The following is a 27,183-nucleotide window of genomic DNA, read 5'->3' as shown; positions in this document are numbered from 1 at the left end:
TGGTGCAGGTTATCGCAGCCGCCACTAGATGGTAGCGAAAGGCTGGAGTTACTGATTGGCAGACAGGCTCAACTGATGAAAGAAATCCTCCAGGCCTGCTATTAAATATCCAGCTCTGTGCCGTGTTCTGCTGTAATGTATTACTTGACTGGATGGAGAATGTGTGATAACCCCGACTGTGGGTAATGCAGTAGTAGAAATGTCTGCCTGATGTTTCGTTCGCCCTGCTCAGCCAGTTAAACTCCTCGCGGGCTTGAATTGAATGAGGCGGAGGGGAAAAACTGGAATATTCACCCGTATAATCATCAAGACAATGAGATTAGCAAAAAAGAAAAACCCATCAGGTATGCACTCAGACTTTGGCTTTATTTTGTTTTATTACATGTCAAGCTGTAAATGTTGCAACAATAGAGCGGGTTCTTGGCTGGACCTTTAGCAAAAACTGTCATAAGCTACGAGGATTACATGGTAATACACAACAAAACATTTGCAAAGAACACTTTAGGAAACTGTAGAAAAGTTACAACAGTATGAAACGTCCACTGTGGAAAAACTTTACTTTAATAATATTTGGCACTGAAAAACCTTTTTTTTTTCCTGATAAAAAAAAATAAAATAAAGTCACCCGTGGTGTTTCTCGACTAATGGAGTCATTTTGTCCAATTACGTCCTTCACTGTGACTGCTGTGACCTTTTTGGCATCAAAAATGGATAAATATACATTTGAAATTTGGTGACGCTCCAGTCGCACCTTGAAAGTGCTTTCATTTTGACAAAACAGAAATCTAGTAATAGTCCGATATTTTTTTAATAGATGATGACAGCTGTCAAAAAAATGTTTTTATATGCCTCCGGGCCAGATAGCTTTGCTTCCAAGCATGAACGTCACAACCGCTTATTAACTGTCAGTCACTGATTTATTAATTTTTTTCCTTTTTTCATCTCAGGTGCACACAGTAACATTCATTGTGAAAAATAGCTAGTTCAAAATGTCATGCTAATGCACACAGACAAGCTACCGGGATGTGCTGCCTTCAAACTTGGCCCCCTGCACCGCACGCCCCAGAAGAGTTTGTGATTATCCACATGAAGAGCCGAAGAAGTTCACATGCCATGAGGTTCACCATTAGTATGTGGACAGAAATGCATGCAAGTATTTTAATCAGCCCCCAAAAAGCATTTGTGTATGTGCGGGATACATTCAAACAGGCAATAAGAAGAAGAAGTGAGAAGATGAAATCAAACTACATTAGACTGGAAGAATGTGCTGTCTGCCCTTCTGTTAACATCTGCTTACACCTTGACTGCACCCTACTCTCAGGACAGAAGTGTAAAAATCATTGAGAACTCTTTCCGGTCGGTGTGGCTGATGAAAAGACAGTCTTGGAGACTCTCACTCACTAGGCCGCGTTGTGGAAAAGGATGGGCTTGACCATCCCAGAGAGGATTTTGGGCACGTGGACGCTCACAATCTCCGAGATCATCTCTGGGAAGCTGACGTGCATTTGCATGGACTGAGCTTGGATGAACAGATCGTAGGTGAACTGGTGTAATTTCCTCACAACCTATGTCAAGAGACAAACATGATACATACATGTGTTGGGGTTATTAGAAACAAAGAGATAAATAAATATGTAATGTGGAAAACATGTAGATGCTGTCTATTGTCCCTGTATAATAAAGACTAAAAATGCCCAAATAATAATACGAATGAACAAAAACAAACGAGACTTTCATGGCACAGCTTAAGAGGCGGTTTTAGGAGATAACACTTATTGTGACACTAAGCTCCACAGACAGGGCAAAGCTGAAGGAGTCCTCATCAACTCTGATCTTCTTCCTAAAGGGCCCTTCCAGACAATCTCTGGCTGCCCTCCAGCTCAAAAGCCACAAAGCCGAGCATTTAAAGGTAAATCCACAGTGAAAGACAGGAGGCTCAATCTGTTGTGGCTCCTCTCCACATAGCGCTTTAACTCTTCTGGTCATACTCATATAATGATGTAAGGGGTTTTTCCTTTGATAGCTAATTGTTCTCATCATTGAGATAAAAGTACAAAAAGAAAAAAAAAATCCTAAAAAGGGTTAAAAGTAGTGCATTTACACCCCCTAGTGGTTGCACATCTACATCAACACACTTCCCCCTCCTAAACCTCAGTAAGGATGAGATGAGTGATTAGTGTGTATTACAACAACAAAAGAAAGTTCACCAAATAAAAAGAAAATAAAAATGCAAGAAATGCACATCGAGAAGTCGTAACAGGAAAACTACATGTGTTTTTAAGTAGATACACCTGCGTACCTACAATACCACGTCAGTCTTTTACGGCTTAGAGGTAAAAAGGAAAAAATATTATTAACAAAATAAACAGAATATAAATCTAGAAATACACTGATGGCTATCAGCGTGTGTCTTATTTAGGGTGAATTTAAACTAAATTAAAGACCTTTTATTACTCATTCAAATCTACCTCAAATGCCTGGACTTGGACTTTTATGCCTTTTTTTTTGGTTCATAATCTTTCCATTTTCTTTTTTTACTGAAGGTCACAGCACAACTTGACCTTTCTATATTTTGTTAAAATATAATAAAAAGCGCTTTTAAAAAATCTTTTCAGGTGTTGCTGATTTTGCTGGTATTGGGTATATATGTGCACAAATGTTTGACAGAAATAACAATGAAACTCGTTAATCAACCTTCTGCATGGTCGCGCATATGAAGGCAAATCTTATGAACCTGCTTTTTTATTGCTTATGCATTTGTTTCGAGGTTTAACACTACTCTTATGACATCACGTCAAAATTATGGCCACAGATTAAAGTGTTTGGTGTGTGAATAGGTACATGTGGCTTGTAGTGAAAAGTGTTTTGAGTGAGAGTAGAAAAAGCAGTCAGATGCAGTCAAATTCAGTCAGAGGTTGGAAGTAAGGAAGTACAAATACTTTTTATACTTAATACTTTTTCTAGCAACTTTTTACTTTTACTCACTAGATTTTTAAACAAATATCTGAACGTTCTACTCCTTACATTTTCAAAACAGGCTCGTTACTTTTGTTTTAAAATGATCATTTATAGCATTTACACTCGGGGTTAAAGTGGACCGATAGAAGTGCAGGTTCACGGTACGCGGTACAGCATCTAGCTAGCGCTGCAGAGGAGGACAAAGAAGGAAGGAAGTGACATGTTTTTTGGTTTTCTGGTGGTTAAAAGGTGGTAATTTCAAATTCAACGTTTCTATCAGCTAAGATAAGAAAGACAGGACAGGAAGAAGAGAGGTTTGAAGGTAAGGACTGCTCAGTAATACTTGATAAACTGCAAATTTAAAGCTTCATTTTAATCACATATTGGATTTGCATATGATATGTTTTGATAAATTATGTGTTTTCATGTTGTGAAATGTCCTGCAACACAAACTAAGCTAAACTCATTTTGTGTTGCATGAAAATATTAGGTAGTTTCGACTTTTAATTCCCTGTCACTGCACAACAGATTGAAACTGAGTGGATTTCTTAAAGTTAGACTCTAGATTCAATAGCATTGGTATTCTCATGTACTAACATTATTTTATTATATTATTATAGTGCAAAGTTCAGTTGCCTTTGTCCAAAAATGCTTTTTCACATTTACTTGAGTAAAGTTGTTTCAGTGCTTCAACTTTTACTGTTTTTTTGACAAATGTATCTGTGCTTCTACTTAAGTAAAGAAAGTCTGTACTTTTTCCACCTCTGTATTCAGTCATGTGAAAACAGCCCATAATTTGGTAGCTTGCAAAACCACATTAAGCAGCAATAACTCAAAATAATAATTTTCTGTATGAAGGTCATATGAGAGAGGCTGATAAAGGTTATCAGCCTCTCACATAATTCTGGAGGAATTTTGGCCCTGTGTTCTTTGCAACATTGCTTCAGTTCTTTGAGGTTTGCAGGCAATTGTTTAAGCACAGCTTGCTTATGTCCTGCCACACCATCTCTGTCAGGTTAAGGTCTATACTTTGGCTGGGCCTTTGCAACACCTTGATTATTTTCTTTGTGAGCCATTCTGTTAGAGATTTGTTCCGGTGCTTGACTCTAGAAACCTTTGGTATACTGAAGAGTTCATGTTGAACTCAATCACTGCAATGTGTCCAGGTCCTCCGGCTGCAAAACAAGCCCAAATGAGTACTATGCATTATGACCAAACATCTCCAGTTGAATTTTTTTGACGTTGAAAACATTGTTTCTCAAAATCTCCAGAAGCAAAATATTCAGTTGCACCTTTTCAAATTAAGTTATCCTGCCATGTTCTTTTCAGAGAGAAGACTTTCTCCTGGCACCCCTTCCAAACAAGCTATACCTTTTCAGTCTTTCTCTAATTGTGCTGCCATGAACTTTAACATTTAACATTCTCACGGAGGTTTGAAAATTTGCTGGGACGTCCACTCCTGGGAAGACTGTGGCATTGTGTTAACACACATGAACACTTTCACAGAGCTACTCACAAAGCAGTAAAGGCCTCTTTAAACTTTATTTTTCACATGACTGTAGTTAGCAGTTCATTTACTGTGTCTGGGTTATTCTTCAGTCCATATAAATAATTTACAAATGGAAATCATCTTATTGGCTTTAATACAGCAGCATCTGGCACCACTATTCTTTTATAATTGTTAATTATCATGGTAGGCTGTTATGGATTAGGCGTTTCAAGGAAGCAAATCTCAAATCCAGGTTATCATATAATCCGAAACACAGATACACAGTAGCTAAAAGAGAATAAAAAAATAACAGGCTTAAACCTGTGGAGAAAACAAGGGCTTAGATATTAAATGCAATGGCTGACAGATTCGGTTGAATGAATCCAGCCGTGAAATTTTAAAACAATAAAAATCTTGCTTGTGTGTTCATAATAAGTTTACAGTTGTATTGCAAGCCTGTATAGTGTTGTGTCTGTCATTTTGTGCGAGAGGAAGGAGCATTATTTTAAGATAAGATAAGATAAGATAAGATAGAACTTTATTAATCCCTCGGGTGGGTTCCTCTGGAAAATTCGATTTCCAAAAAGCACGGCACCGACAGAAGTTACAGTTACAGAATATTATATATATATATATATATAGACACACACACATACACACACATATATAAATACAGAGAAAAATATAAATAAAATATACGAAGGGGATAAATAGAATAAATAGGAATAAAAATAAAAATACAAGTGATTTGCGCTCACTCTAAAAAAATGACATGTGCATCCATGTCCAGTGTCACAGCATGGTGCATTTTTTGGAATGCGGTTGTGTGTATTACCGACTGGAGGTAGTCCAGCAGCTGCGTGAGCTGAAACAGTCTCTGCGTGCGGGTGGTCTCTCCGTGGTGGCTGGCCAAACGGTCTAGCTCCTTGATGTAGGAGGTCCGCAGTTTGTCAAAACAACTCTGGCTCTTCAGGCCCTGCACTGGCACTGTGACCACAAAGCCAGAACACAACAGTAACTCTCACAGACTTTATCCAGCCCATCAATTCTCTAAAGTATGGCTGTACTCTATTGCAGTTGTATTTCACATGTTGAGTTGACATTCGCGTCATTACTCATGGTCCCGGGTGACTCACTGATGCTGAGGAGGACCAGGGCCTTCATGCAGAGGAACTCCTCCTGGGTAACCTTGAGCATGCACAGCCTTTGGGATAGTAGCTTCATCCTCACACAGTGTTCATACATGCTGGACACTTGCATCCGCTGGCTGTGAGGAGGGATAAAAAAGAAAAAAGGGGAAAAAAAGCGTGACGCAGGAGGAGGGTCACGTAGTGAGAAATGTAGAAAGGAGTAGTTATTGGGGACATGAAGGGGAAAAAGGGAGAGAAAAAAGGCACCAGAGGTGAGAAAAAACGAGTTAGATGGATAATGGAAAATAGAGAACGACAGTGAGGCACTGAAAAATGAGGGTCAGCAACAAGGGCATGCGTATCCATTACTATGCAGGTCAGAAGCAGCCTAATAGAGTGACATGGGTGTAACACAGACAGAATGAGTGCTAACGTCACGCAAAACACTGACCAATTCAGAGCTGCCATGAGAGTTGGCGAACATCGTCATACCTTCTTTGTTCTTGACACAACAATTTACTGATAACAGCCTGGGGGGGGGGACTCATGTGCAGTGATTTTTGTGACACAAACTCTGTTGTCTGGGTTTCTTTTGGGAGTAGAAAGAAAAAGACAAAGGCTGGAGTTGAGGTGTCAGAAACATTTTGATAAGGGGCCGAGGGGGTGAGGTTGGAGTGTAAATTAAAACTTGTCAGAGTGGAAGTTCTTGGACACTGATGAATGGTTATGCGATGATGAAAAAGAGCAAAGCATTTGAGACGATTCCCTCCGCCAGCCGCATTTATCAAATGCAAAGTGACGGGTTTGCTGGTGTGCCCGGAGAGACATTCGCTGTTTGTTTTCCTCCTGCTGAAAAACACCAGAAAAGTGTCGCACCGTGCCTTTCATCGCATTTCACGATGACAAGTGAAGTCTCATGGCATCGCAGCAAACCCCATGCCACAGTGATAATTTCTCGTTTCTTAGTTTGATAAAGATTTTGTGTCTCCTTTTTTGTGAATTCGTTGTTTGATGTTAAATTGAATATTTGCTGAAACTCACTCATTGAAAACCAGGTCTGGAGCAAAGTACAGCATAGAGCTGTTAGTCAGCGTGTAGGATCTCCAGCCTAAGGCAAACACCATCACCCCCATCCATGACAGCTGAATCAGTGACATCTGGTCATCCACATACAGGTCCCGAAACCCTGTTAACAAAAGTCGCTGTTATCAAGCTCTCCTCAGGGTTAAGCATTCACAGTTTTATTATTTTTAAAAAAAATCAGCTGATTTGGCTTAATTAAATAACTGTTGAGGCAAACATGGATACAATGATGGCCATTCTCAGCCTTCCTCTATTTTATCTTTTTTGTTTAAATGGGAAACATCCCCCTCTAGTGGCTAATATTTGAACAACTTTGTTTGTTTTGCATGGACACTAAACCAGCGCAAACTTCTGGAAAGGTATCTCATCTTTTGACCTAGGTACTGAGGCCTTGCTCAGTGCTGGCAGATTAAATACATTTCCTAACAGTGGTACTGCTCATCCAAACCGCAGGGAATTCTAATGTCATTTTTGATTGAATTACGCTTATTTCTTCTCAAACTGCCCATTTACCATCCACTGTCTTAGTCAAAGTTGTTTACAAGTCTGATCTTTCAGGGTTTTGCTTAACAAGGAATGCAAGTGGTATGTTTGACTAGAAACCAAAACGGAAGCAGCCATGGAAATGTGCTCCCTACCAGATTCTCTGGAAGAGCTACTTGGAATTAATTACCTTGGCTCAGATTAGTTTACCTGGTATTGCCTTGGCCCAGTGGACCACGGTTACCAGCTGCCGTTCTCCCAGCTCGTTCAGGCTGGTGAGCAAGGACACGGGGCTGTCTGGCTGGGCAGGATCATGCCCGGCATTGACCAGTGCTGGCTCAATAGCCTGTAGGATGCTGAGCAGCGACAGGCAGGAGTGCAGGGGTGGGGGGATGGCCGCAACCAGGGCCTGGGAAGCTGCTCGAGATATGTAGATATGTAAAAACAACATGAAGCAGAAAGTGTGGCAAGATCGAGTCTTTTCTGGCAAAAGTAAATTTAGCGTTGAATAAACGTGACATTTGAGCTCTGTGCAACTAATCCTTACCACCTTGAGCCCTGACAGCTGCATTTCTGGACTCCAAGACTGCATCTTTCTTCGCTGCCCTCTCTTCTTTTTCTCCGTGTCCCCAGCTAGCTGGCTGTTGCTCCTCTTCTCCATTACTCGCCTGCCCGGTTCCCTTCAGCCTGCGACCTAGAGAGATGATTCTGTTAGAATTCAGATGGAGGGCTTCTAATCTAATAAATGTAAGGAATCTGACCATGCTGACCTATTTTTTTAAAACTGCAAAATACTTTCCTTTATTTATGTCTCATTATTTCCTCGTCTCTGGTAGCTCACCTTTAAGGCTCATTCCCGACATGAAGCATCTCTTTAAGCGACACGACGCGCAGTTCTTCCGCCTCAGTTTGTCGATGGTGCAGTCGTTTCGGCTGGCACACAAGTGGTTCTGCTTACCTGGAGGCACACAAGAGTGCTGGGGGATGAGGAGTGCGAGTTCAACAATGCCTAGGCTTCCACTCATAGCAACGATATGTGGGCGTTTACTGATAACAAATAACTCGACCTCATAATGTCAGGGTCACTGTGCCCTGTCTACAGGAGAGAGCAAGTGGGTGTAAGAAATTAAAATCAGTGCGTGAGTAATTGTGTGTGTGTGTGTGTGTGTGTGTGTGTGTGTGTGTGTGTGTGTGTGTGTGAGTTGCACCCACCTGCAGCGGCCCTCTTGAAGAATACTTTGCAGCTGCCGCAGGTGACTGCTCCATAGTGACAACCCGAGGCGTCATCTCCGCACACTTGACACACTCTCCTTTCTGACAGATACACACCTGGAAAAAAATCCTCATGCCTGGGCGCGCGCGCACGCACGCACGCACGCACACACACACACACACACACACACACACACACACACACACACACACGCGCACGCAATGGTGTTGTTTTAGTGTCTTCCCTCAGTTTTTAAACCCTTTTACTGTAAAAACTGAGGGAAGACACTGATGAAGAATTGCAGCAGACATTAAAAAGCACTCACACAGACGCTATCGGTTTTGGGTGTGGTTGACAAGTTGTCAGCAAAGGGAGTCAGTTTGCTCCAAAGTAAAAGTTGTGATTAGCACATGCCAGAGTGAAGTTTTTTTTTAATGAATCCGTAACTTGTAATAAAATAGAAGGTTTTCTTTCTAGAAGCAGAAACAGCAACAGGTGCTGTATCTCTTCTTTATAGGGACACTGATACATTTCCTACTGCTGCAGTCCCAGGGCTTATAAGGACATTTCTGGAAAATCTTAAGAATAGGATAAACTTTAAGTTGCTGTAGCTGCATGCTATAACATGATTTAGAGAAAGCCAAAACAAACAAAACAAAAAAAAAAAAACCCCCACACCATGCTGTTGGAGGACAAAGGGTTCAGTGCTGCTGAACATTTCAGGACTCCACAGAGTATCAATAGAAGTCATGGCTGATATAATATAATAATCGTGTTCGCTGCCTTTGATTTATTTGTGCTGACACTTATCCAATTAGCTTATGCTTTGTGGCTCTCACAGAAACGTCAAGAAACTAAGCATGAAATCCGGAAAGACAGTGCACCGTTAAACATCTGCGAACTTACGTCTAAACTCATTACAGCACTCCTTTTAGAAGACAAAATGACCAAAGCCCGACTGCATTGAGCGCAGTTACTGGCACGATGCTCATGCTGTGTGTTTCTCATTAAAGAAACGTGTGAGAGATGGGAGGGATCGGTAATACTGAATGTACTGTACTCAGTATGAATGGGCTTTTGACCTGACGCACACAAAACAAATCATTCGAATCTGATCTTTACCTTAAACTGCGATCTGTGCAAGTCATCCACACCGAAGGCTCGCTCTTGATAGTGGAGAAAGTGCTTTGCCCCTGAGGAATCGCACTTGGGTAACTTTCCATTTGGCCATATCCTTGTGCCGTCGCTCGCATGCGACCTTTGCCACCCTTCTCACCTCTACCGTACCAGATACAGCGGCATTCCTGCCTGTTTCCGCGAGGAGCTTGCCCACAATTACAGTATTTGCACAAAAAATTATGTTCCCCTGATTCTCCCCTCTGTGGCTGTGGCTGTGGCTGAGGCTGGGATCGGTCGATGTATGCGCGCTCATTTGCGCACCACATTTGCGGTGGGAAATCCCTATATAGGTCTGAACTGGCATAGTAAGACGAAGGTGGTTTTAAGGGTACGACCTCGGCCACCTGAGGGGTCGCGGGCAGCTCCAGCGTGGGGTTCATAAACACATTTGACTCCCTGCAGACGTATCTGGATATCACCGAGCCACGCGTCACAGTTTGCGCACCGTCCATTTCGCCCGATCCGAACAGATCCATACAGCTCACCTGCTGTATGCCCTGGCACACTTCTCCAAAGTCGTCCTCTCTAAGGCTGCTGTCACCCAGGACAAGCAGGCTGCTGTCGGAGTTCATATTTCCAGTCCTTCTCAACTCTGGCACTCCCCGAGAAGTATCCGCCACAGTGGAGTCGCATTCTGCGAAGGCGCTGCTGGAGCTCTGGTTCATATTATTGGGCGGAGAAGACACCGAATCCAAACCCAAAGACACCGACACCGCTTTACTGAGCTCATAAGCCGGACACGCATAGATGGTGGTATCCAACCGATCCCCTTCATTCATCGTTAAAGAGTTTGTTCCTTCCAAAACCGAGTGAAAGGACATTTTCGGCTCCGGTTCTCGGAGTTAGAGTGCACTGGGTGCGCGGCGAGCAAACAAAACAACACTTTCCAGGCTAGAAAACGCCTACCCAGTGACACTACTCTCGTGCGTCTAGGCGGATGGGAAATGCACATCAGTCGTCGACGTAAGTTACGAAGGGGAAGGGACGTCCCGCCGGTATGATTTACAAATGACGGGGGCTTTTCGACACTTTTATAGTAACTTTCTTTTTTTTTTTTCAACGCAGGATTAAAATTCACCTCACGAATTACCAAAAAACAAAAACAAAGAAAGAGAAACACCAGCATAGTGAGAATTGGTTTTCGCACAGACTCTTCTTTATACAGTGATTAATGAACCCAGTGTAGGTTAACTTTTAGCAATTTTAAAACCCAGCTGCGTGCCTCTCACTATTTTACGTGCAAATCTAATGGCGTCTCAAGAGCATAGCTGCGATTAATCATTACATGTATTAGTACGTTCCATGTGTAGCTCAGGCTCAGCGTCGGGTTTCTCTGCAAGCACTCTGTGCAGTAGTTTGTTTTCCTACTTAGAGTTATATAAGCTTGCTTGTGTTTGTCGGTCTGATTCACACAGAGAATCAGGTTAACAACAAACCAGAATGCACAATCATTGATGTGTTTAAACCATATTAAAATAACAACTAAAAAGAACGGGGTGGTCAGTGGAGGCTCTGATAGGTAGTCACGCAGTGCTTTCAACTATTTATTTTTGGATAGCTTGTGATGACTCAGCACACGACAGGAGCTGGGGACTGCAAATTAATTTTACCCAGTATATAGAAAAGGTCTGGATTGGGTTGGGGCGTTTGTGGAAAGCTTCCTTTTTGGATTGCAGGAGGAGAAGAAGTTAGGCAGACCCTTTTTTTTAATGGGGTGACACAAGAGGGAGTGAGTGGCGCACACTCACATTCAGGGTGGGCACATGGGAAATGAGAAAATCCTATCAAAAATGTTGTGCTTTGCAGGACAAGACAAGATAATTTTGTCCGGTTTTAATCAGAAATATGGTTTATCGTACTGAGTTGGCGAAATAAAAAAAAAGTCTGTGCACTCATCTTGTTTTAGGTTCCTCTTTGCAGAGTGAAAGACTTAATGAACACTGTAAGAAAAACCCTGTAAAATTTAGAGTAAAAATATTGGCAGCAGGGTTGCCTGCCCTGTAGTTTTTGTAAACGTTTTTTTTACAGGATGATGCTGTATTTGTTTTACAGGACAATTATGTAAAATCCTAAAGATGCTGTTAAAATAAATATAATGAAAAGGTTTGGTATTACTTGCTGAGCACATCAACTTTTATTAATTTAACCATAAACTAAATTCGTGATTTGCAAAATTATGATTAATGCTGAAAGCTGACCTTATGTATCAGTGCCAACAGCTCCTCTGTATTCACTTATTATTACATCAGCAACAATCAAGCTAACCTTAACCTTGTTAGCAGAAAATGAGCGGTGATATAACATTACTTTCAAAAATGTCGAATTTAAAGCTGCTAAACACAAAGAGTGAAATATTAAAATTAAGAAATGAATTAACTAAGTCACTTACCACCACTAGAAATCCCTCCACGCATTGCTGGAAATTCTCACGACTACTCTAAATCCCACAATGCATCTGTAAATATGGAATTTTACAGTAGCCTATAGACTTTATCCAAGCTCCCAGAATGCATTGCTGTTTACAGAATATTACTGTATTTTTTGAAATACTGAAAAATTATGTTGTAAGATTTTTATTTTTACAGCAATTTGTTTTCATTTCTCATATCATAAAAATCAAAATCATCAAATAAAGTTGTTGTTTTTTTATTTATAAATATGCTTACAAAGGTGCATTTATACCAAAAAGGTTCATTTCTTCCCTTGTTTTCATTGACAGGGCCAGTTGAATTTAAGCCCCCTTCAGCCACATCCCTGCTCCACAGTGGCAAGTTAACTTCGCCTATATCACATTATATTACACAAACATGCATTTAAAACTGATAACCAGCAGCAGATTTACTCATTAGACACCCAATATTGCTCATGTGGAAAATAATGCACCCAACCCACATCAGTTGTGTCTCTCTATTTTATTTTTTACTTCTATTTCCAAGATAAAGAAAAGATGATTTCACATTTTGCTAGAATAAAAACATTTGCCTTAAATGTCACTGCTTCAATTAATCAACATTAATAAGGTTTTCAATAGGACATATTGGAAGTGCAGTAAGATGTAATCAGACTGATAAGGGCAACAGCAAACCTGTTTATAAATGAGAAGTGGGAATGTGGGTGTGTGCAAAATTAAAAATGCATCTAGAAGAACAGCTGCTACATTCTCACTGACTTGCTTACTAAAGAAATCGTCAACATTGTCTATAATATAATTTGTTTTCGGGTTCACACTGTCATTCTTAAGCTAAATTTACGATTAATGTGATAATGTTTCGCCTACACTTCTAAAATCTGTGTGTGTGTGTCCAGCTCATCCGAACTTAGTCTCTCCTGCAGGCTGAGCCAGCCGACAGCACTCCCGCTCACATGGACTCAAACTCATCGATGCGTTGTTTAGTGTTGCCCTGACGAATCTGACGCAGGGTCTTGTATTTGTCACGGCCCGCCCTCACATTCTCAGCGTGGATCAGGTCATTGGGGGTCTTTTTGCTCTCGTCTACAGCTCGAGCCAGTTCGGTGCTCAGGAACTGGGGAAAAAAAAGAACACAAACACAAAGTGAATAAAATCCTCTTACCTCAAAGTACAAGACTGTTCACAAGCCTTACCCCACTCCCCTAGACTCCCCCTCAATCCCATCTAAAAAACACTCTATTGTGCCCAGTTATAAAGTCTATTTTTGTGTTGCGTTGTCTATGCAGCATCAATTCTCGTCACGTCTGTGAGATAGGGGCACAGACGGGATTTGCAACTTGAATAAAAACAAAAGAATGATAATGTACCGACCCACCAATGTTTAATTATGTAAAGTGCACTTAGCTCTGGTGAAACACAATTTGTGGCAGTAATTATGTGGCACGTCTTTACAGCAGAGTCAAAACCTCCATACAAATGTGTCAACAAAATGTACAGAAAATTTAACAAACTAGTTTAAATGTTTGTGACAGCACAACAGGACAGCAGGAACTAAAGATGCGATTTTCAGACTGTAGGAAAGAACAATCAGCTGGTTGGCGGAATAGGTAAGAGTTCACAACTCCAAACCAGATTGCAATGGTTATTTAAAATGAACATGACGGCTAGGTGAAGAACAACAATCTACACTAGAGGATGAGGCTCACTGAGGATTGGCTTGATATCTATCGAAAAGCATGACTAAGAGAGAATTTGGGAGGGCAAGTGGAACACGGAAACGAGAAAAAAATGGCTGCGGCGGACAGTTATGCATTCGCTGCTGGAAAGGGTCGGTTTGAGGTGTGGTCCCACTGTTAAATGTCAAATAAATAATCTCTAAAAATGTAACTCAGCCACTTACTACAAAGTATGTAACACCAATACAAATTTAATAACAGATTAGAATTCGTTTTTTTTTCTCGCAAAGTTAATAGTTGGAGCTGGATGGGTGTAGGCTCTGGGGAGTTCCCATGATGCAATGAGTGTTTTTTCTTCACTCACCTTTTTTAACTCTCTGTGTGCTTTCACACCACTCTGCGTTTACTCATTAGTTATTATTAATCTCTGGCTCTCTTCCACATCTTGTCTTTGTGTTGTCCCCTACCCCTAACCAACAACTTGCAGCTGCAGATGGCCCCGCCCCTCCCAGAGCCTGGTTCTGCTGGAGGTTTCTTCCTCTTTAAAGGGAGTTTTTCCTTCCCACTGTCGCCAGGAGTTGTACGATTGATGGTGTTTTCTCTATTTTCTGTATTATTGCAGGGTCTTGACCTCACAATATAAAATTGTGATTTGGGTCAATATAAATAAATCTGTATTTATTATATTTTATTATATTCACCAAGTGGCACTTACAAGTTTGCAGTTTTTCTCAATCGCTTTCACACATTTCTTGAAACATGTTTGAAAATATTATAACTGATACACAAATTAGTTAAACTACAAAAGCCATAACTTGCTTAAAAGCTTATTTTCATGCTTCAGAATCCAAAGTTGTGTCAACAAATAGAGCAACAGGGCAAGTAACTTTAACATGACACCAAAGTGGTAAAACAATTGCTGATATTCTACGATAATGACAGTGTACTCCTATCCTTCCAGTCTTGTCCTACACTGACATTGAGCGCTGTGTATCAAAGGAAATACTGATGGTTTGAGATGCATATGATTTTACATTGTGTTTTGTAAAGCAAAGGAGCCCTTTGCATATAATGAGAGGAACAAAGTGTTTATTTTGGAGGCACACAATGCAATGGCCACTCAACATATTGCGATGCAGTAAAGAAAAAACATAAAAAAACAAAATAAAATGTGCAAAAAAAAAAGTGGACAGAACAAAAACATTTAAACTATTAAGACTAAAAAGCAAATAAATAATAATCGGCACACTCTGTGCTACACTACAGCTGCTTGTTTCGGTCACAGAGTCCCAGTGACCTGACCTCTAAAGCTGTCCATTGCAAGGTTATAGTTGGTTAAGTAGAAACTAAAACTAGATGTGAAAAATATTTGATGGAAGTTAGAATGAAAATAAAAACTAACAGAAGTTATTTTGTAAAACTTGTAAAATTAACTAAAATAAATGTATGTATTCAAAAATGTATGATTTTATTGCTATATCTTGTCTCTGCCTCATGCTTTTATAAAATAACTACAAAAGCTAAAAGTAACACTGAAACTAATTCAAACTAAACTAAAACTAAACATCCTGAAAGGTTGGTTTTGTTCATCTGAACGTAACGTTTTCAGAGGGAGAAATGTTTCATCACTCGTCCAAGTGACTTCTTCAGTCTCAGCTGACTGCAGGTGTCTCCAGCCTTATAAACAGTACATTTGCACAATGACTGAAACTAGCACCGAATGAATGAACAATGAGGTCAGTTCCTTGATTATTAATATGCAAACTGTCATGTCCATTGATAAACAACATCAGATCAAAGCTGACTGATCATTGCTCATAAGCTGCCAAAAGTGAACACCCTTAATGTTCCTGTACGTGTCAGGAGTATCGAAACGGCTGAGACGCATTTTTTCTGAAAACAGCGTTTCCGTGGATTTTAAACCCCAAAACCTGCTCCACCAAAAACTGTTCCAGCCCAAGGATCGGGTCACCTGACACAAACAGAGTAACATAGTGTACGCTGTTAAGTGCCAGGAGGATTGCCAGGATTTATACATCGGGGAAACCAAACAACCTCTGGCGAAGCGGATGGCACAACACAGAAGAGCTACCTCGTCGGGCCAGGACTCTGCAGTCTATTTACACCTACAGGCCAGTGGACACTCTGAGCGTACACATCTTGGACAGGGAGGAACGCTGGTTTTAGCGCGGACTCAAGGAGGCCATTTATGTGAAAAGAGAAAGACCATCTCAGAATCGAGGAGGGGGCCTAAGGGTACATATTTCACCATTGTACAATGCTGTGACTGGAGCCATTCCCCAACTCTCTGTGAATGGATCTCATGGGTTTTGATTAGTGGGCTTTGATCAGTGGCTGTTGATCAATGGTCATGACAATTTGCATATTAATAATCAAGGAACTGACTTCACAGCCTGTTGCTCATTCAGTGGGCTGGTCACTCATTGTGCAAATGTACTGTTTATAAGATTGGGGAAACCTGCAATCAGCTGACTGAAGAAGTCACTTGCATGAGGGACGAAACGTTTCTCCCATTGAAAACACTACATCCAGATGAACACCACTAATCGTTAACTGTGTGGAGAGGGTGGCAGACTTTTGCTTCTTGGGGAGTTAATATAGAGGAGAACCCTTCCAGGAGTGTGAACACCTATGAGTTGCTGAAAAAGGCCCAGTACAGACTGCACTTCCTGAGAATTCTCAGAAGGAATTACATCAAACAGAGACTGCTGGTGTCCTTGTACAGAGCCTCCATCGAAAGCATACTAACCTACTGCATATGCACCTGGTACACTGGCTGCACAGTGGCTCAGAGAAAAGGACTCCAGAGGGTCATTAACAGCGCCCAAAGGATCACTGGCTGCCCTCTCCCCACACTGGAAGACCTACACAGCTGTCTGTCTTAAAAAAAGCCCAGAACATTACAAGAGATACTACTCACTACTCACTATGGCCACTTCCTGTTTGAACTGTTGCCCTCTGGCAGACAGTACAGAGCAATCAATGTAAGGACAGACAGACTCTAACACAGCTTTTACACAACTGCAATAACAGCTCTTAATGTTGCTACAAAATAATGGTCATTATGCAGCTTATATGGTTTATGCACTGAGTGAGGTATGTGTGTTTGAATGTACGGGAATTGTTTGTTCAAACTGCTATATTATTCTTATTAGCACTTTAAGTTTTTTTTAATTTTTTATCTTTATTGTTTTTATTTAATTTTAATTTTATGGATGATGCACCGATCGGAGACCACTTTCATTGTACCTGTGACAATGACAATAAAGACATTCTATTCTATTCTATTCTATTCTATTCTATTCTATTCTATTCTATTCAGAATCAACCTTTTGGGATTTACTTACCTGGATGATTGAGCATCCATCAAGCCTAAAACTAAACATTTTCAACCTGTAAAAACTAACCTGAAACCCCTTGTGGAAACGAACTGAAACAAAACTGAACCAAAATAGAATGTCAAAACGAAATTATAAAAACTAATTAAAAACTATTAAACTGTAATAACTGCTCACATGCAGTCTAACAGGAGGATGGCCACCTGCATGTCTCTGCGTCTTCACTGTTGTCTTCCCCTTTCTTCACTGTCACACCCTTTTACTCCTCTTCCTTTTCTTTGGGCAATCTGTTTCCCTCCTAAAATCTTCATCTGAGCAGTCCGTGCATGGTCCCACACTGCGACCGTGCTCTCTGTTGTGCATATGCTCTGTAAATATGTTTACTTTGGGGCAGATTTTGACTGTTCAGTAGGACTGCTCTGAATGTGATGTCTAACACTGTGTACATACACCATTACATAATACCAGCATATTTGAGAGTAAAGACATTAAACTGAGAAAAAGTACATAATCTATTTCAATCACAAAGGTTTATACAACCGACAGTTTTTCACCCTGTAAACAATTACGCTGAGTCTTTTACTTAAATGTGCTAAAATTTGCAAACGGTAACAAAGAATGAGAAATGCTTTAGGTTGTGCAGAGGACAAAGGGCTTTGAAAGACTTCAAATCCTGTCGTGTCAACAAGAAAAACTGTAACATTTGGATTTACTAATTAATGCAAAAGGAATTAGAATTGATTGCATGTGTGTGTTTGTGTGAATTGTTCCCACATTGGTAGAATGGGCTCATTTTAATCCAGACTCATTTTGCAGGAACTGGCCATTTACTCATTGTCACATTAGTCTCAGTATTCAGCTTGAGTGGTTTCTAATTTACAGAATATTATTCAGAGAACCTAAAGCTTTTCAATTAAAAACAACAACAACAACAAAAATCGAGGGTATTTTGTGAATAATTTGTCCGCTCTCTTAAACAATCCATGACTGCTAACTTCTAGCTGAATAGGACCTCTGGCCAGACTAGGTGATGTGTTACTAGACAGACATTTGACTGTGTTCAGCTGACCTCACCTTTAGGTTTTTCTGTAGTCTCTGGTTCTTCTGGGCCTCTGTGACTCTTTCCTCCTCGCTGCGATCTCGGACCATCCCCGGAGAAGTCAGCTCAGCGCTCGCTTCTGCGCTGCTCTCATCCGTCTCATCGTGGTCGAGGATGTTAGAATGGACCGAATCCTGGATGTGGACACCCATGAGTTTAGTCTTCAGCTCTTCTTTTGTTTGCTCCAAACCAGCTTCTACCATCACTGCCTGTTGACAGACATGACTTGTACTGAAGTGCTGGGTTGGAATGTTACATTAAAAGTAACTGAGTAATTGAAGTAATTATTCACTATTATAATATAACTAACATGGGAGTCCCATTCTTAAAAAAGGTCTTATGGATGTACAATCACTGAAATAGCTGACCATGACATCTATTTATTATTTTGCTTGACATTTATGATTATTTTTATTAATGATATATAAGGGGGTAATGACTGATAATTGTTAATGCTTCAGATTCCCTCATCAAACGAATTTTTTTTTTTTTTTAGAAAAAAGTCGCTAAGGGGTCTGAAAACTCGCTAAATATAGCGACAAAGTCGCTAAGTTGGCAACACTGATATCAACATATTTTTAGTATTAAGGCATGGGTGCTATGTGATAGTAGACTATGTGGACTCACAGCTAGTTTAAAAGGTTTTTCATAGAAGCTCTTAGGTGATCAAAGAAGCCAGACCTTAGCAGAATAAATAAAGAACTATGATGATGTACAGTTTATGGTTTGGATTATCTGTTTCATGTTTTCGTCTTTCATGCAATTACATTATAGTATTTGCAGTATAGCATTTATAGCTAGATAGAGAAATAGATAGATATACTGTATATGATAGTGCAGTGATGTGGGTAACACTGTATTTGTCTTTTGTACTCAGGTCTGTTGACAGATATGTGTATAAGCTTGAAGCCCTTCTTTATTTCTCTCATGATTCTTTAATTTACCCTCACCCTTTTCTGCCATCTTTTCGCCTCTTCATCCTTTTTCTTCTTTGCATCTTCCAGCTGAGAGATCTTAGAAGTAAGGTCTGCCAGCTCAGTGGCCTATACAACAATGGTTAGGAATGGACAGAGAGTTAGAAGCCCTCCTGGTATTAGGTCATTGTGCTCTTTTAGTGCAACGTGTAGGAGAGAACGTATGCTTGCATGCACTTTGCATTTAACTGAAATTGAAATTAAAAATCAGATTTTATAAAATAATCTCTTTCCTAGCTTCACGGATTGAATCTGTATGTAGGTTCGTCAATATAGGATTCTGTGAATTTGACTGAAAATGAATAAAAGGCTGCTGTGTGCAGTTGTACCAGGTTTTCCTGATTTTTGATCTGGGTCTCAGAGTGGTGCAGCAGGGCTGCTTTAGCCTCTACTGCAGCTCTGCGGTCTTTGTCCAGGCGCTCAGCCTCCTCCAGAGCAATTTTTCTTTCCTTCTCTAACTCAAGCGCCCTACGAGTTTGCTCCTCCAGCTCTGAAACAAACGTGCACGTTCACACAGACACATCCAACACACATCCGTCCCAGCACACCCAAACATGCCCGTTTAAACTTTACAATCACGAAATATAAAGTGTTTAAATTCGCACAGCCATGCTTCAGTGTTTTGTTTTTTTAACAGAAAAATAAAACCAAAGTTAAGAAATATTTGCATTCAGAAAGTCGTCAGACCATCTTGAGCTCGCTTTGTCTGTTCCTCAATCTGTCTCAATCTCTCCATCAGCTCCATGGTCTCCCGAGCAATCTTCTCTGTTTCCTTCTCAGCATTTTCTCGCTTTTTTTTCTCACTCTCGAGCAGAGCCCTGACAGGAGAATTGTGCATAAATACACATCCAAAGAAAAAAAAACATCATCTCCTGACAGTCCTTTCTTAAAGCAGAGAGAACACACTGTAAACTGTAAAAATAAACTTTCATTATTCACTCCCTGCCCCCCAAACACCACCACCACTTTCTTACCTCTCCATTTGTCGCTTGTTTTTCTCCTCACGAGCTTGGGCCTTCATCTGCTGCACCTCAATGGTGTCGGGCTTGCGTCTGCGCATGTACAGATCATGATTCCCCATGCACAATGCCAGGATGCGTTTGTTGATGCGAAGACGAGGTACATAGAAGACAAAGTCCTATACCAAACACAACGCAGCAATCGTTGAATGTCCAAGGGTTGGTTTGTGATAGGCCCCTAGCACATCAAATCCATTTTACCATCAAGGATGGGTTTAAATATTCAAAAAGGATAGTTTTGTTTTTGAGGAAAGCATTAGTTTTTCTAAACTCTTGGGCACTTTCCAAGTCTCTGCATGCAGTCAGAAGGCAAATTGGACTGAGGGTCTAAACTCATGTTTGTAAATGAGATCAAGCAGAAGCTCATTACACTACTTGCTGTAATTTATGCGTTTGCAAAGTTTTTTATTTTGGCAGTAATAAAAATATGGGATTCGCTCACACCTCCTGTTTACAGTCACAGCGAAATATCGTGAAAAAAGCCTATGTTTGAATACTAACATATTATGTACCCTCCCTGGTACACAAGGAAAGACTATTTAATACCGTCCATGAGCATCTATGAAGTGAGTTACGATAAGCACACCATCAAGCTGAACAGAGAGGTTGTTGCCAGATTTTAGTTTAGCTTCATGGAAGGCGATGTTGCCACCGTTAACGATACCGTTTCGCATACCGGAGCTTTCCTGTCGATGGGCTTGATGACAAATTTCTTGTCGTTGAAGGAAATATTTCTGATCTCACTCCAGGGAAAGCCAATCTTTGGAGTCAACCTGCAAAAAAAATGGTGTGTGGTTTTTCATTATACTGTGGTGTACAGGGAATGTAACAGATGTTAGCATGTTGAAAATACAAAACAGACGGAAACTGATTGCCTACTGATAGGAGCTCTGTGACTTTAGCACTAACATCAGCATGTAAATATCTTCACAATCACTTTAACATATTAGCATGATAGAATTTGATAATCAAACAAGAACCAAACTACATGGTAGAGCCTTTTTCAAGCACTTGATTATATGGATAGAAAAATCGACAAAAAGTAGCTCATTTCATTCAAATGAAAAAATGGTGTCTCTAGGATAAAGAAAAGCAAAGTCATCTGGCCACCATGAATGCCAGTGGTTGTGATCCACCAGTGAACAGAAAGATTTACAGACTGTGATGTATGTAAATGTCTCAGAGGCATTCATGAATTATGACTCACTTGTCCTTTTTGTCATAGATGTTTAGCCCCAGTGCGTCCACCCCTAACCACAGCTCTGAGCCTTTCTTGTTCTTGATGTTGAAATAGTTGACCCCATACATCTCCAGATCCTGTGCTATCTTCAGGTACTCTAACATTGCATCTTCTCTGTGTGGAAGAAAATATCATTATGAACAAAACACCAGAATGCAAAAAAAGTGTATTCAAACCTTTTGTTTTGTTTTGGTTTTTTTGCAGTAAAACTGTAGTACCTGAGTATCCCTTTATGCTCTTTATGCCACACCTGGATTCTTTCCTCCCACTGACTCTTGTTCAGCTTGTGCTGCTCCAAAACCCTGGTTCAGTCAGTAGAGTAGGTACGCCAGTTAGAGTTAAGGTTGCAGAAACTCGAAATTAAGGTGAACACTGGCTAATGCTAATATTCACAGGATGTACTACCTCTGTGGCAACAGCTTCTCTTTTGCGAGATATCCCGGTACATGATAATCGTCCCTGTAGTCTCCGAGCTTGACCTGAACAGCGTATGAGGCCAAGAGCACCGCAGTCTCAGGTGGACAGTATATATCATCATTTAAGATGCTCTCCTTTACCTAAAATAGAGAACAAAAACTCACGAATAACCCATTTTATAGTAGGACAAGGATTGCAGTATTGATGTATAAATACACAGAGAGAAACCCTGTGTATTCTTGTCTTTAACTAGTGCACCCGAATGCACATTTTCCAAGGCAAGCACTCTCTTATGGAAACAATGCAAAACCTGCTGTTTCTTTTTACTGAAATTTGTATTATTCCTATTGTTGTTGTTTTTTTTTTTTATCTAAATGCAAATGTTTCTTATGTTTCAGTAAATTTGCCATTTGCAATAAACTGACAGGTGTGAGTCGTCTTAATGGAAAAAACAAATGGTTCCACATGAATTAGAATGACTAGGAATGCTCATCATTGCAATTTTTGGTGCAAATTTACATAACCTTCCTTTCAAAAGCTTGGGTTTTTGTAAATGTGCTCATCTCCAACCTGCAGAAAAAAGAGCCGCTGAGTTGCCTCTTGGATCAGCTCTTCGGCGACATCCTCGGGGTAAAACTTGGCCCTGAACTTGATCAACAAAGGGTTGTCCCGCTTCACATCTTGAGCAGTCACCTGATTTATTTGTGTTTTTTTTACAAGCAGAGGGATGAATAAGTAGCTAATAATTAGCCTCACAATATGACACAGTGGAAACAATTTACATCTCGTTCACCTCACCCTCTTGTTCAGCTTGAGCCAGGTGGAGAAGCCTTTGCTGTCCTTATATTGAAGCCCAAAGAACCACGTCTCCCTCAGCCCGATTGTCTTCACTATCTAAATACATGAAGGAACACAATCAAAGTCATGCTTTTGCAAGTCAGATGATGTCTTTGACTGTACTTGCACGGCATACCTGGTCAAAAAGCTGTTTGCCAGTTGTGCTGGGCAGGATGGCAAACTCCAGCTCTGCATCCATGGTTGTAACTCGGACATTTATCTGCCAGAGAAAAACACTCTCACTGAGATACAGGGGGAAATGCTCCCTGCTGTGCATTCATCTGCGTCACTGGAGAAGCATCAAGGAGCATGGAGAGCAACTGGGTGGAAAAAAAGAGCACTACAAAATCTGTACTAACATTGTTCGTTAAAAAAATGCTAAATTTCTTGGTTCTTTTACAGCAAAACAAAAAGAGAGTGTTCCTTACATTCTTCTGTTCAACCAGGAGCATCCAATCGCAAGAGGTTGGTGGGGACTACAATCAAAAAATGAAGCCCACAGTGTATTTTAGACTTAACTTGCAACATGTTGGGTTTTTTCCATGATGCATTAGTAGTATTTATAATGACGGGTCAAAGTAGCGACACCATATATATAGCACATATTTTTTGCAGTTGTTGATATAGACCAGGGGTGTCAAACATGTCGTTTGGGGGCCAATAAAGATCCCACTCTGGTCCACTAGCTGACTTTGGAAAATGTGAAGGAGTGCATACATTTTAAAACTTAACTGTATTTTCAGACGTTTTATGTTTTTCCTCCTGATAAAGACATCCCTCATGTTACACTAAAGTAGTTAAACAACAGGTTTTTCACTATCTACTATTGAAATGTCTGTTTTTTCCAAATTTGTCGACAGTAAAAACAACATTTTCTGTGACTTAACAAAAATTTTCTGCTTTATAATTACAGCACAGTCCGGCCAATGAGCTGCTAGATGCTTTTCTGTAATTTTGCACATGTATTTCTCACAATTTAAGCACAAAGAGCTGACAAATTTCTCTCACTTACTACAGCAGCGTTTCTTTATCATGTAGCAAACAAAGATAACTCAGAGATTAAATGTGTAGTTAAATTTCTTTAGACCCACAGAAAGGGGAGTTTCACTCTTCCAGGCCAATCAAAGTGGGGTGTATGTGGCCTACAATCTAAAATGTAAGTTTGACATCCCTGGTATAGATTGACTTGTAAAATAGCGAAAAAACAAAAAAACACCAACGTGGGGGGAAAATTGTTTGCGCTGTTCCCCGTAAGGCTTTTTAAAGCTTTATTAAGCTTCCATTAGAACCTGATTTAATTATGACAGAAACAATAACAATGTCGCACAGCTGATAGTCTCACCGAACACACTGTTTCAGTGAATAGGCTACACATGAAAGAAAGAACAGAAAGCTCAACTTTGCAACTGTTTTGTTTGTATAGAGAAAAAACTGAAACAATAAGCTTCGATACATGCAGGAACACAAATGCAAATAATCAGAAACACCTTTTTAATATCACAGCTTGATAAGAGAAGCACTAAAAATACCTCTAAGAATCTTGTAGCTTTTACAGACGAGGTCCAATTGCCATACTTAAACCACTTATGTAGCGCAGTATAATAAAAATATAGAAAGATAATAAAAGTCAGATTACTTACAGTTGACATTTGTATTCTGTTTTAACCTATAGTCAAAACACTTCTTCAGAGAGGTGCTTGTAGTTGCCTTTTTGCTGCCGAGTCATATGAAACTGCTTGCAATACCTGCAAGGATTATACTGAATGAGAATGGGCCATTGTATTATTCCCAAGTACTTTTCATTTAGTTAATCCAGTGGCAGCCCTGGCCCACAGGTTTTAAAGTGGCAGCCTTCACCCACTGTCTACGCTTTTCTTCAGGAATCATTGAGGTTTTGACCTTGTATCACTCGCAGTATCTCAATGAGGCATGATGTGCGTCTGCCAAACCTGTCTGTAGACGGATACAAATCACCAGTAACTAACCACAGGCCATTATTTCTCAGTATCAGTGAATGCGGCAGTGCATTCCTCTAATCTATTAATCCTCTCAGAAATGTTCAACGCATATGTTGTTATGGCATACAGTTTAAAAAGGGATGAGTGTTTGTTTTTTACTTCACCTGGAAGTAAACTGCAATAAGCCCCCCCCCCCCCCCCCCAAAAAAAAAAGTTATACTAAATATTCCTTGTTTATGCACTCCATAGACTCTAAGATCATACATTTTCAAAAGTACATTTTTCTCAGCTTTACAAACACACACAACCAAGTACAGAAAGTTTGAAGAGTTAGAAACATCTAAACTTGTGAAGTGAAAAAATTATGTTTCTGCAGTATTTAAACACCAGCAGTGTGTTTTTAAGTAATTCTATGGAACTGATCCCTCTAACCGCCTTGTGCACATTGTCAGAAGTTACTGATTTGCATCCCTTTTGCTGAAGCAGTGTTCAGATTACACTCGGGGGGATTCATCAGAGTGTACTCATCAGAGCCTTGTTAAAGAAAATGAGTTTCCAGCCGTTGTTCTTGTGGTATAACAAGAGAAGTCTGGGACTGCATACCTCCTCCAAGACTGAAAATTTCCTCCATAACATGAGTTTAGTCTCCCAGATCCAAAAGGATATCTTGATCTGGATTAGTTTGTGTTATTTCTTGAAGACATCATGATAATGTCTCCCATTTCCCTCCGTATTTCCATAACTTTTTGATAAAACCTTCTCTCAAATTAGAACAGGCAGCTCAAACTAATCACACAACCTCCTTGGCTAAGGTAAATTTGGTTGTCCTGCCAGTTTACAGCAGAAAATTTCAAAGGGAAACCATGAGCAATGTAGAGTTTGACAAAATCAGCGACAGTCTGACCAAAGAGTAGCACTCAGTTATTTAGGGACATGCTCCAACTTCTGGCTTGCACCTTTGTAGAAAAGGATTCATACTGCAGTGCCGTAATAAGCCCAAACACACTTCCGAGCTGTGCAAGAACTACTTGAAAGAAGACCAGAGAGTGCTGTCTTTTGTGCGCTTTTCTTCCACAGTCACCTGACCTCAACCCCATCACACTTTCATGGAGCATAACAAGCATCAACCCCGCGGGAGAGCTTGGGAAGTACAATAGAGAAATTCTTAATTTCATGAACTAGTTTTCAGAATACTCTCTTAATTTAAACTATTAAGCTGGTCTTATTTGTAAAAACTGTGCATGCTATGGATTCAGTACTGCAAATTAATGCTTGGAAATAGCACTTTAGACTTTGACATTTTGGCTTAGATCTGATGCTATGTTTCCCACTGCCAGTGCTACTTCGTAAGCTGGAAACTTGAGGCACAGCCATATTTATAACAGGTGGTGAACAATGACAGCATGATGATTTAGCTGAATAAGACTCTGATGAGTACATCAAATCCATCTGAACCTCAGTGAAAGGTTACAACTTAAGGAAACGTGATCTGTTGCACAAAGCACTTAACACAGTCACAAGTATATATATATATATATATATATATATAAGAATACATTGGGAAGATGGCCCCAACTGACCGAGTGCTCAGTGAATACCTCAGGCAGCAGAAACCCAAGAAAGAGGAGGGAGACGAGGAACCATCATGGAAGGACAGGCCCCTGCACGGTATGTACCACCGGCAGATAGAGGAGGTGGCTGATATCCAGAAATCCTACCAGTGGCTGGACAAAGCTGGACTGAAAGACAGCACAGAGGCACTAATCATGGCAGCACAAGAACAAGCTCTGAGTACAAGATCCATAGAGGCTGGGGTCTATCACACCAGGCAAGACCCCAGGTGCAGGCTGTGTAAAGATGCCCCAGAGACAATCCAGCACATAACAGCAGGGTGCAAGATGCTAGCAGGCAAGGCATACATGGAACGCCATAACCAAGTGGCCGGCATAGTGTACAGGAACATCTGTGCCGAGTATAACCTGGAAGTCCCGAGGTCAAAATGGGAGATGCCCCCAAGGGTGGTGGAGAATGACCGAGCTAAGATCCTGTGGGACTTCCAGATACAGACGGACAAAATGGTGGTGGCTAACCAACCGGACATAGTGGTGGTAGACAAACAGAAGAAGACGGCCGTAGTGATCGATGTAGCGGTTCCGAATGACAGCAATATCAGGAAGAAGGAACACGAGAAGCTGGAGAAATACCAAGGGCTCAGAGAAGAGCTCGAGAGGATGTGGAGGGTGAAGGTAACGGTGGTCCCCGTGGTAATCGGAGCACTAGGTGCGGTGACTCCCAAGCTAGGCGAGTGGCTCCAGCAGATCCCGGGAACAACATCGGAGATCTCTGTCCAGAAGAGCGCAGTCCTGGGAACAGCTAAGATACTGCGCAGGACCCTCAAGCTCCCAGGCCTCTGGTAGAGGACCCGAGCTTGAAGGATAAACCGCCCGCAGGGGCGTGCTGGGTGTTTTATATATATATATATATATATATATATATATATATATATATATATAGTTCTTGTGCTTTGTTTGTTTGTTAAATAGCTTTTATATAGTTACTTTAGAGAGAGGGAGTGGACAGTTTGTACTTGAGTGTCTCGCAGGTTGCTTGGAGCAGGGGGCTCGCGGTTCCACTTGTCATTACGTAGCCACGCTTTTAC

The 27,183-nt window shown here is 40.7% G+C and overlaps 2 protein-coding genes across 5 annotated transcripts; both read right to left on the bottom strand.

Annotated features, from left to right (window-relative positions):
• Positions 1 to 358: 358 nt before the first annotated feature.
• Positions 359 to 10,467, bottom strand: LOC146717325 (progesterone receptor-like). Of its 2 annotated transcripts, none has more exons than XM_085474374.1 (9): positions 9,479 to 10,467; positions 8,356 to 8,492; positions 7,985 to 8,101; positions 7,691 to 7,837; positions 7,354 to 7,560; positions 6,619 to 6,763; positions 5,584 to 5,714; positions 5,283 to 5,434; positions 359 to 1,565 (listed from the first exon to the last, which is right to left on the bottom strand). In XM_085474374.1, the coding sequence occupies exons 1-9, from the start codon at positions 10,354 to 10,356 to the stop codon at positions 1,401 to 1,403; spliced, it is 2,079 nt and encodes a 692-aa protein (XP_085330500.1). In that variant the 5' UTR covers positions 10,357 to 10,467; the 3' UTR covers positions 359 to 1,400. The 2 variants fall into 2 exon arrangements, with proteins under 2 accessions (XP_085330500.1, XP_085330508.1); XM_085474382.1 differs by having other exon boundaries at positions 7,694 to 7,837.
• Positions 10,468 to 12,215: 1,748 nt separating this feature from the next.
• On the bottom strand, positions 12,216 to 27,151 carry LOC146717324 (moesin a-like). 3 transcript variants are annotated; one of them, XM_085474394.1, is made up of 16 exons: positions 27,083 to 27,135; positions 24,207 to 24,311; positions 22,995 to 23,042; positions 22,703 to 22,786; positions 22,528 to 22,623; positions 22,300 to 22,422; positions 21,718 to 21,869; positions 21,531 to 21,614; positions 21,280 to 21,426; positions 20,749 to 20,845; positions 20,028 to 20,191; positions 19,741 to 19,871; positions 19,383 to 19,543; positions 19,030 to 19,122; positions 18,055 to 18,288; positions 12,216 to 13,059 (listed from the first exon to the last, which is right to left on the bottom strand). In XM_085474394.1, the coding sequence occupies exons 2-16, from the start codon at positions 24,213 to 24,215 to the stop codon at positions 12,895 to 12,897; spliced, it is 1,788 nt and encodes a 595-aa protein (XP_085330520.1). In that variant the 5' UTR covers positions 24,216 to 24,311; positions 27,083 to 27,135; the 3' UTR covers positions 12,216 to 12,894. The 3 variants fall into 3 exon arrangements, with proteins under 3 accessions (XP_085330520.1, XP_085330529.1, XP_085330538.1); XM_085474403.1 differs by lacking the exon at positions 22,995 to 23,042; XM_085474412.1 differs by lacking the exons at positions 22,995 to 23,042; positions 24,207 to 24,311 and having other exon boundaries at positions 27,083 to 27,151.
• Between the last annotated feature and the right edge of the window lie 32 nt (positions 27,152 to 27,183).

Source organism: Copadichromis virginalis, linkage group LG2 (assembly GCF_057382275.1).
Source record: "Copadichromis virginalis isolate Kocher_CV1m ecotype Utaka linkage group LG2, C_Virginalis_male_GT1.1, whole genome shotgun sequence".
Taxonomy (NCBI): domain Eukaryota; kingdom Metazoa; phylum Chordata; class Actinopteri; order Cichliformes; family Cichlidae; genus Copadichromis; species Copadichromis virginalis.
The sequence above is the reverse complement of the archived record's forward strand: the minus strand, read 5'-3'. Positions and strand labels throughout refer to the sequence as shown.

Bases quoted from the DNA above. Each gene is read 5' to 3' on its own strand.
- LOC146717325 (XM_085474374.1), bottom strand. From the start codon at position 10,356: ATGTCCTTTCACTCGGTTTTGGAAGGAACAAACTCTTTAACGATGAAT. The intron at 8,493-9,478 runs GTAAAGATCAGA...GCGCGCGCCCAG, and splicing joins TGCACAGATCGCAGTTTAAG to GCATGAGGATTTTTTTCCAG. The intron at 7,838-7,984 runs GTGAGCTACCAG...TCATCTCTCTAG, and splicing joins GTCGGGAATGAGCCTTAAAG to GTCGCAGGCTGAAGGGAACC.
- LOC146717324 (XM_085474394.1), bottom strand. The intron at 22,624-22,702 runs GTATGCCGTGCA...TCATGTATTTAG, and splicing joins GCAAACAGCTTTTTGACCAG to ATAGTGAAGACAATCGGGCT. The intron at 13,060-18,054 runs GTGAGGTCAGCT...TTTTTTCCCCAG, and splicing joins GACTACAGAAAAACCTAAAG to TTCCTGAGCACCGAACTGGC.